Here is a 10,313-nt window from a genome sequence, read left to right on the forward strand (position 1 = left end):
AGATGTGGAAGGCCAAGCTTCTCTGTGAAGGAGCAGAGAGGATCGGGAGAGGGTATAGATCAGGTCAGTAAAGGGATCTTCACATCGGCTTCTGAATGAATGTGAGCAGGTTGTCAAGCACTGCCATATCCATTTCTCTGTGGTTAGAACATAAGATGGGGGTAGGTAAAATGTGCATGTTGGTATCTTTTTGGCTAATATCTATGATCTAGTTTAGGTAGAAGAAAATGGAGATAAAGCATTGTAGTCACACAGAGTTGATGATAAGATTCAAGAAATGTAGTCAAAATGTGTATTTGCACAGAAGGCAGAACATTAACCATCAGTACTGTAAAAGCTTAATATCTTCTTTGAGCTGGTCTGAATCTTACCTGGAAGTACCAAGGGAATGTTCTTATTTCTTTTCAAGAAAACCTCAAACTGGCTAGCATTAGCTTTGGGTCTTTATTGAGCAAGTGCTCTGTCTGGGTAGGCTGTGATGGGTTGAGGTAGGTTGTGATGGGTTGGGTAGGCCAGAGGTGTCTGGAAATGTTACTAATGAGAAGCTGTAGAAAATCCTAATATGAACTGTTTCTCAGAGTAGAAGCATGACAAAAAATTGTACTTCAAGAGACTGTTCTCATTAAGAATTATATTTCCTGAAGGAATTCCACATAGTTAAACATGAAAGGTCACATTGCACACCTCAAACTGGTATGATAGGCTATATCGAATTGTCACACACCTTCCGTCCATCTGCAAATCCAGAAGTTTCTTAAAGCTCTGAATCAGATATTTTTATGGCCAATGTCTTGCTTTGTTGTTGTTTTCTTTAAACTTAATCCCTATCTGGCTCTGCTTCTTGTTAGCTGGTTGAACCAAACATTCTAAATGGCAATATACCATTTTACTAAAAACTAGCATGAAGGAAGACAACTGTGGATGCTTTATCAAGGCCATACCATAAATTTCTAAGTGAACTTGTGTTTTTTTGTGACCTGGTAGTTCTTCTAAGCAATTCAATCTTAATTGTGGGTTTATATGTATGTTTTAAAAATTATTTCAGGCATAACCAAAATATAGAAAACACAAGGCATTGTACTGTATCAGGGGGTAGGTTTGTGTAACTGAGGGATTTGAGTCTTTTCTCTTACATTTAATTTTATCCTTCTTTTTTACAGGAAATAATGAACAAAGTGTGCCACAACTCTTGATCAGAGACCTGAAATTTGAGAAGAAGTCATTAGCTAAGCTCATGTTTTCTCCTGATCAAGAAAATCATCCATCAAAAGCACCAGTGAAATATGGTGAATTGATCGTATTAGGGTAAGTGTGTCTTGGTTGGAAGTGAGAATGAAGGTAGGATTTCAGGGTGCACTTCCAGCAGGTAAAATGCAGGTTGCTGTGAGATGGTCCCACAACCTACCACTTGAACTCCCTCTTTTGCAGTATATCTAGTGAGCATGCAACTGAATAGTGAAGCTGATTAGCTTTTCTTCAGTAGCTGAACTCATGTAAGGAGGAGAGTAGAAGGAAGGCTGCCTTTTTCAGTGGCAGCCAGGCGTTATACACTGCAAAATTGCATTGCAGTGGGCATGCTGTTTTGTGACAGTGTGAACATGCAGGTAGGACCTGAGTAGATGCAAGGTGATTTTCAGGTCTTGTGTTCATTGCACATAAGTGTTTTTGTGAGAAAGGCAGCCAATTTTTGAAGGGTTTCCCAGCTGGTTCAAGGCTAGGCTGAAACAGATGACTAATGTGATTATGTGGAAGGAGAGGTTTCCTAGGACTTAAAGTAAAATAAAAAAGAGTTTTATTTATATTCCTAAAAACTGTAGCAGCTGACTAGAATATCCACGTTCAAACAGAAGATGTTAATAAAGCAAGCTTGCCAGCTGGCCTGTTTATGTTGACATGTTCAAAGTGAGGCTCTGAGGCTTTTCTAATGGATTAAATTGGAGCCTCAGAGGACAGCGCATCTATTTCTTATGGGTCTTTATTTCAATCAAAATTTTCTAAAATACTAGCTGTCCACCAGGGTTGGTGAGTATGGAGAATCTTTCATTTACAGCATGATGCCATTTAGAGAGAAAGCAGCAGATAGGCATATAACCGTACTTGTTCTCATGTTTGGGACCAGAGTCTTTCACATGTCAATAGTAGCTCTGAGATTGATCTGGGTAGCATTCCTTGCCCTACAAGCTTTGTGTGTACATGCTGTAATCCTTTGGGCATGTTTCAATATTGTGTTTATCAATTCTCAGATTTAAATGTGACTGATGGGAAATCTATAATTATTAATATCATACTAATTAATTGTCTTAGAATGAAAGTTCTCATCTATATCTCATGGGAATCTAAGTAACACAGGAAGATGGACTTTGTTCTTTTTCTGTGCTTTTTTTGATAGGTACAATGGGTCTCTCCCAAATGGAGATAGAGGAAGAAGAAAAAGTAGGTTTGCTTTGTTTAAAAGGCCCAAGGCAAATGGGGTGAAACCTAGCACTGTGCATATTGCCTGCACCCCTCAAGCAGCAAAGGTAAGCTCAATTTGTCTAGTTAAATATCATTTCTCCTGGTGCTGTCTGAGTTGAGTGAAGTCAGTGCTGTTATGCTGAGATGAAGTGGTATAAAAAGCATGAAGCTCTGGCTGTGAAAAGTATAGTTTGTGTTTATCCAAGGTTTTCTTGGTACCCATCAGGGCTAGCAAGGAACTGTTCAGCAAAACAAAACTAATGCCCAATCCTTGCTGTGTCCAGAAAGAAAAATGTTTATTTTTGAAACACGAATGTTCAGGGCACAGGCCAGTCATGTAAAACACTTTCTGTTTTGTTTTCCTTCCAAACTCACTGCAGACATCTGGTCTAGACTTCCTGTTTTCGCTCTCCCTCATGCTTTAGGGCTAACTTCACCTCACGTGAAGCTCACTTTTAAATGATCCTTTGCCAAAGCTCTGTGTGCGCTTGCTACTCCATCCAACAGTTTGTTCCCCAGGGATGAGGACAGGTGGTTTTTGCAGGCCATGGTTTATAGTGCTTGTAATCAGTTTCAGAGTTCCCCTTATGAAGCAGGAAAGGAAGGGCTTAGGTCCTGAAGTTGAATTGTATTTCATGTCAAAACTAATATATTATAGCTGAAGTATTACCATGAAATACTTCTGTGTTGTGGTGATTCAAGTGTATGTGCAATCATGTTCAACAGCAAATGGAACATTTCTACTAAAACCAATGGAATTTCAGAATGCTTAGTGGTTGTTTAGAGATCACCAGTGTCAGGGCCCTTAACCAAATACAGTAGTGTTAAGTTTGACTCCCTAAATACCTTGACACTTAAAAATATTATTGATCCCTAAATTCGGGGAATGGCATAAAGTACTCTGAAATCAAAAGCATTTTTCTAACCAAAATTCTTGTAATAGAGTTAAATCTATAGATCTGTGAGAAGAACATTTATTTTTACTAACTCTTTATGGCCTTCAAGTAAGTGGTATTTAGAAGCACTTGTAGAAGAGTGTTTGCTCAGTTCCCAGGGGGTAGTTGCAGAATGAAAATCTCAACTAACTGTAAACTAGATTACTTTGCTGCAACTTCTGCACCCTATGCTGAGTTTCTCCATTTTACCTGGCTTACCACTACTACTTGTTATGTTTTTTGTCTATATATCTTGTTATTAATAACTGATTTTGGTATGAACTCAGATCCTGATTTTAGAGTGAAGTCCCTCAAGTTCTTTTGTCCTCACTTGCTTTTGAAATTCAGGCTGGGGAGGCCATGATACACGGTTTTAGCCTTCGCACTCAGTTGTTTGTTATTTTGTGTTAAGGCCAGTGTTGCTTTAACATGAAGCATGACTAATAATATGTCTCAGTTAGGTGTATTTTGTTGCAGCATGTGGTGAAGAGACCAGTTTGGTCTGTTGCTGAACCAATCCTGCACCTTTTTTTTAATGGCCAGGACTGGCTTTTGTGGAGTTTAACTACAGGTGTGTCATAACGACCATCTGTCTTAATGCATTAATTGAGGAGAACAGGAGCTTGGTTATATATATATAGTCTGCTTTGCTGTTGTATTCAGTAAGGTTATTGTTCGCTGGTTCAATAATATTTGGTACTTTTTCCACAGGCAATAAGTAATAAGGACCAACACAGCATATCTTACACTTTGTCTCGGGCCCAGACAGTAGTAGTTGAATATACACATGACAGCAACACAGATATGTTCCAGGTATGTAAAGGAAGTATATATAAAAGCATTCTCACTTTTGGTGGTTTCTAACGAGACATCCTCTCTGCATGCCTTCTCCCTCAGACCCCAAAGTTTGCATGTGTCACTTTCTGCACTTTACTATTCAGAGATACCTCACTCTGTTCATTCCCAGGCCATCACATGAACAAGGCTGTATATCTGAGCATCTCTTTTAGGCTTGATCAGAGGTGAAAGTTGGGGTTTTTTTGTGACTAACGCATGAGATTATGGTTCTGCCTTTGATTGCCAATCTACAAGTCGCATAACCTGTCTCCTAGTGCCTCTTTGCAACATGAAGAATAAAGAGCACAATTCTCTTCAAGCACTTGGAACTTTGCTTCTGGCATTTACGGAGGGATTTGGGATTAGCCAGCTGGAGACAGGGTAGAAGAAATACAGTGTGAAAAGACAGGAAAGCTTTTGACACAACTAATATGAAAAGTACCCCTAACTCCTTTAAGCACACCCAGAAATAAGTCTCACGTGCTGGGAAATGTGGCGAGAGGAGGCCCAGTTCTGATGTGCTGGCAGTTCATAGCAACTTTGCTGCAGTTCCTGTATGTATGAGAAGGAACCACAAACACATCTGCAGCTGTGGTGCACGCTCATATCTTATAATTGTTTCCTGTTTTTCTCAAAAGGAAGGGTTTTGTTTTAGGGTTTCTTTGTGTGAGCTTTGTTCCCTCTGATTCCCAGACTATCTTGCATTGATTTTCTTGTTGTTGTCACTAAATTATGGTAAGGAGTTTTGCTGTCACAGCATTTAGCTGTGACACCACTGCAGGATCTAAGGAGATGGGAGGTGTTGGAAAGTGGTGGAGGAAGCTGCTCTGCAACTCCAAGAACCTACAACAGAGCAAAAGGGCTGTAATGACCTAAGTGCAGCATAAGCTATTGTTTGTGTGAGCGTTGTCTCTTCAGGCATGCTGTGGCATGTATGCTGCTCTAAAATTGCCAGTGGCAGTCCCTGTGTTACTGATGGGTTATCCTGACTAAGGAGCAATAGAAAAATACATTCTGACAAAGCAGTTTCAGTCTCATGAAAACTCTCCAGCCTTCTCCAAAAAGCACCTCAGGCTTTTGGGTCTCCTGCCCAGCAGTTAATCAGTCTTAATGTGACCAGCTATTTTAGAAGAGGCTGAGAGCTCTGGAAGTGCGAGAAATGTCACAGTGGGCTTTAAACCTGGCTATGTTGATGTTTGGGAGAGGGATGTAACTTCTCTTTCTACGTTATAAGGAAAAGGACAACATGAGTTGACTGGAACAGCAATGAAACCCATGTGGTTCTATCAAACCCAGGCCAGTTGTGTGGGACTGCGAAAGTCATTCTTCCATGCAGTCAGAAAAGAGGGTACAGCTACTAGAAAAAACGTGGTTGTAGTCAGATGTTGTGTTCTTATTGTATTCTGTGCATATTAATGTAACCCCTTCCCATCACAAACATCTTGGACCTGGTCTTTCCTGACAGATTTGCTGCTCCTTAGTGCCCCACCAGAGCTGGAGAGTCAGCTCATGTAATCTAATTTTCCTGCATCCACACCTCATAGTCTGGCGTTGTTCAGAGTGTTCTGGGCATTCTGAGTGACTGAGTATAACACCTCTTTTCATCTAACTGCTCTTTCCTAGCTGTTTTGGTACTGCTGCTGCAGCTGCTCCAGCTGACCTGAGTGTAACCTTTCTGATGAGAAGGCCTTCAATGGGAGGTTGTCTCAGAATTGACTTAATTACATCATTTTATTTCCCCTTCCTTCAGTTGGCTGTACTCGGCCTTCAAAATAGTTTTGGTCACATGGAGGTGGAATAACACTTAGATTCAGATTAGGCTTTAGAAACCTGAATTAAGATTGGTGGAGGGGAATCCTTTAAACTTGCATTTTTTTTTTCTTGGTCACTTTTAAAAGTTTTGAGCTTGAATATTCCTAGACTTAAAAGCAAACTTCTAAACATTTTGGTTTGTTTATGTTTGGTTTCTTTAATTCCTTTCCAGATTGGTCGCTCAACGGAAAGCCCTATAGACTTTGTAGTGACAGATACGGTTCCTGGGAGTCAGAGTAACTCAGATACGCAGTCTGTGCAGAGCACTATATCAAGGTTTGCCTGCAGAATCATCTGTGAACGTAACCCTCCTTTTACAGCAAGGATATATGCTGCAGGATTTGACTCCTCAAAAAACATCTTTCTTGGGGTAAGGGAATGCTCTTTTTACCCCTGTGTTCAGTGCAGGCTTGTTTTTAAACTAATTCGTAGCTCCACTTCAGCCAAATTAAAAGTTTTCATTGATGTAATTTCTCCTAGGAGAAAGCTGCGAAGTGGAAGACATCAGATGGGCAAATGGATGGACTAACCACAAATGGAGTTCTTGTTATGCATCCTCGTAATGGATTTACAGAAGACTCCAAGCCAGGGGTATGGAGAGAGATATCTGTGTGTGGGAATGTGTTCAGCCTCCGTGAAACCAGATCAGCTCAGCAGAGGGGAAAAATGGTAAGAGTGGTGTTTTGTGCAAGCCCTGTTCAAAATGGGTACAACCATAAGGGGTAAAGCCTGGGATCTGCCTCATTCATTGTAGATGTCACCTCTGTAATTACACTGACTTCTTACATGAAGGTGTCTTGCTCAACCTGAATAACTGATGTTTTATCTGCAAGCTAGTACTTAATTGCAGATCTCTCCTGAACTCTAGACTGCTCTCCTAAGTTGAGTTGCCAGTCTACTGTGCTCTTTGCAATCTGTCATAGTCATGTATATGTTTAAAGAATATTTTCCTGATTCTCCCTCTTGAGTTCATGCTTTTAAGGTTTCCCACTTTTTATAGAATAATAAAGAATAATCACAATTTTATTGACATGTGCCTATATACCTGGATACCCCTTTCCACCTTGGCATTCCAAGTGTTCCCCTTGTTACAAAAGCATTGCCAGCATTACCAGGAGATAATTGGTTGGATTTGGGATCTGTTAGCAAAAAGAAATACTACATGAACACTTAAGTGGAAATGCTAACAGATGACCTTTTTCTGGAGAAGAGGAAGGCTAAGAACAGTCTAAAATGTGATGGAGGACTAAAGACTTGTGCTATTCCTCCTTGATGCGTTTCAGGTAGCATAGTTGGGACTGCTGTAGGGATGGAGTTGGGAAACGTTAAGGTTTGAGAGCAGCTTTTCTTGCCTTACTTTTTTAAGGTACACATTAATCTGTTCTTAAGAAGCTTTGGTTTGTTGTCTTTTCAAAAGAGGGCAGAGGGAAGCTGCCACTGGGCTCTTCTATGGGCATCTTGTACAGGACAGTCAAGAGCTGCTTGAAACTTTTTGTCTGGCAGATTCGTATTATGGAAGTGCCTTATGTCACTCCTCAGGTAACACCTCTCCTTCTCTTTGTCCATCACAAGGTTGAGAATGAAACGAACCAGCTCCAGGATGGCTCTCTGATTGACCTGTGTGGAGCAACACTGCTGTGGCGCACTGCAGAAGGGCTTTCACGCACTCCTACTGTCAAGCACCTGGAGGCCCTAAGACAGGAAATAAATGCAGCCAGGCCCCAGTGTCCTGTGGGGTTTAACACCTTGGCTTTTCCCAGCATGAAGAGAAAAGATGTAGTAGATGAAAAGCAGCCGTGGGTGTACCTGAACTGTGGCCACGTCCACGGCTATCACAACTGGGGAAACAAAGAGGAGAGAGATGGCAAGGATCGTGAGTGCCCCATGTGCCGCTCAGTGGGCCCCTACGTGCCTCTGTGGCTTGGATGTGAGGCGGGTTTTTATGTGGATGCAGGACCTCCAACTCATGCGTTCAGCCCGTGTGGACACGTGTGCTCAGAAAAGACAACTGCATATTGGTCCCAAATTCCTCTTCCTCACGGTACTCACACTTTTCACGCAGCCTGTCCATTCTGTGCACATCAGCTGGCTGGTGAGCAAGGCTACATCAGACTCATTTTCCAAGGACCTCTTGACTAACACACGTGTTTCCAAGGACTGCAGTAAACTTGATAAGCTAAGAGATCCCGATTTTTAAACCAACTGTTTTTCATATTCTCTGGGCTTTGCTGGTTTGCATTAAGATGAAGAATTTGGGGTTGTTTTGTTTTGTTTTTTTTTTGTTACAGTGGCTAAATCCCTCTCTATTGAGAAAAGTCTGGAAATGGAAGAAATGGGGGGGGGGAGAAGAAGAGGGAAATCTTCTTTTTTGAGTTAATAACTACTTCTGAAGAGGTCAAAGGAGTGTTGTAGAGTGAACTTCAATGCCTTCCGTTTAATGATTTTGAATCACATGCCCACAGTATTTGAAAGTTGTTTCATTCTTTTTGTATATGGAGGGTAAATAGTTCAAAGAACATTAGTTTACAGCTTGGATGCAAACGTTGTAAAATATAACGTGTATATTAACTCTTTTCTATTTATCTTTATTACTGCAAATACGTAGAATGTTTAGAGAGTAGCATGGCCATAGTGTGTTACATCCGGCAATTGGATGTGTAGTGTAGATCTGGATGGAGAAGAACATGAGATGGAAATGGTAGAAAAATCTTTTAATCTAAAATACTGAGTTCTTAGAGTAGTTAAAATGCTTTTTAAACAAAGCTAATGCAAATGATGATGGCAAAAAGGTGTGCTTTAACCACGTTGAAAGGTAGTTAAGGAGGACTTCTTGAAATGTCTTTTTGGTAGGTAGGGCTGTACTTAAGATCTGGTTAGGAGGAGAAGTATTTATCAGACTCTTTGAATATGCAACTTAGTCTAGATTAAGGATTTTTTTTCTCCCTTCATGCTAACACATCTCTTTATTTAGCATTAGTGACGTTCGTGAGGGGTTTTCCAATGTTAAACGTGAACAAACCTGAAAGATGAAGCTCATTTTGTTCCTTGCTGTTTGGGGCAGGGGGTGAAGGGAGAGGTGGATGCACATGTGCATGCGTAGGGGGATCAGGGAGCAATTTGTCAATCAGCCACAGTCCTAGCTTGTGACAGGCTTGTCAGTTGGATACGGGAGCCACGGGCTTCATGTGCTTGCCTTTACCTTGTTGTGAGGTGCAAATACTCATCTCGGCCACACATGGAACAAAGTTGAAGCCTGGTACCCAAGGGATGCGTGCCTGCATCCTTGCGCATCTTGTCTCAGTTGGCAGTCTGTTAGGGGAGAGCTTGAGCTGGGACTGGACTGGACTCACAGACCTCAGTGTGTGATGCTTTGGTAAGGTCCACTCACACTGCAGTGGGCTCTAGTATCTCTCTGCTCTCCCTACCCATCCTTTCCCTCTTTATCCACCAGAGACGGCCAGTGCACTACATCCAGCTTTGCTGCTAACCGACCGTGCTTCATGGCAAATACACAACCTGACCTTTCTAGGATTGAGTTGAGCTTTTTTTATGGCCAGCTTCACACTTTGTTCTTTTCTCAACATACGTACTGTATAATTGGAAGTAGCAAATTTCTGTACTTTATAACGTAGCTTTAAGTTTTCCTTTCGAAGCTGTTCTAAAGTTTTCTTGGTTTAAAGAGAGACCTATGTTGCTTAGATGTCAGGAATTATTTACTTTGACTGTCAATTGTTTCTCCATTTCTAAAAGGAAATTATATATATTGTTTGGTTCACTCAGGAAATGCATGTGTCAGGAAACCTGTATTATAAGTTCAGTTAGCTGTCATGTACAAGTAACTGCTGTTACTCCCTGTCCACAGAAATATAACTGATTTTGACATTTTTCCAGATTATATGCATTAAGTAATGAAACTTATGCAGCAAGAAATCCCTGTATTGTAGTTGTTCTAATCATTTTATTCAAACTATAGTATACTGTAGTTTAATTTTTATTTGCAAATTAATTTATTCAAACTACGTGAGTAAACACTTTTCAAAAACAGAAAATCTGGGATTTGTCTGTTGCTTTGTTTCCAAGAGGTGGGAAAAGTGGCTGGAGATGGCCCTTCTGCTCTCATGCATCTGTTCTGCACGTGTGGATTAAGGTCGCAGAAAAGCAACTGCAAAGAGCTTGCATGTTCTCCTGGTCATGGATTTGAATGGCTCCTTTCAGATGTGTCCTGGTTTATATTTAACTCTGCTTTAACAGAAGCAAGGTTGTTGTTCAAAAGAT

General features: G+C 40.9%; 1 protein-coding gene across 4 annotated transcripts in view; it reads left to right on the plus strand.

Moving 5' to 3' along the window:
- PELI1 (pellino E3 ubiquitin protein ligase 1) overlaps positions 1–10,087 on the plus strand; it is a 46,054-nt gene extending 35,967 nt beyond the window's left edge. For all 4 annotated transcript variants that reach the window (XM_062611816.1, XM_062611834.1, XM_062611824.1 and 1 more), the window contains 6 exons: positions 1,161–1,305; positions 2,390–2,519; positions 4,101–4,202; positions 6,211–6,408; positions 6,519–6,707; positions 7,611–10,087. In XM_062611816.1, the coding sequence (XP_062467800.1) occupies positions 1,161–1,305; positions 2,390–2,519; positions 4,101–4,202; positions 6,211–6,408; positions 6,519–6,707; positions 7,611–8,177 (1,331 nt within the window). In that variant the 3' untranslated portion in view covers positions 8,178–10,087. The remainder of the gene's footprint in view (positions 1–1,160; positions 1,306–2,389; positions 2,520–4,100; positions 4,203–6,210; positions 6,409–6,518; positions 6,708–7,610) is intronic.
- Positions 10,088–10,313: the final 226 nt, after the last annotated feature.

Source organism: Pezoporus occidentalis, unplaced genomic scaffold, assembly GCF_034315485.1.
Source record: "Pezoporus occidentalis ecotype Australia unplaced genomic scaffold, CSIRO_AGI_Poc_V1 ctg10, whole genome shotgun sequence".
Classification (NCBI taxonomy): Eukaryota; Metazoa; Chordata; class Aves; order Psittaciformes; family Psittacidae; genus Pezoporus; species Pezoporus occidentalis.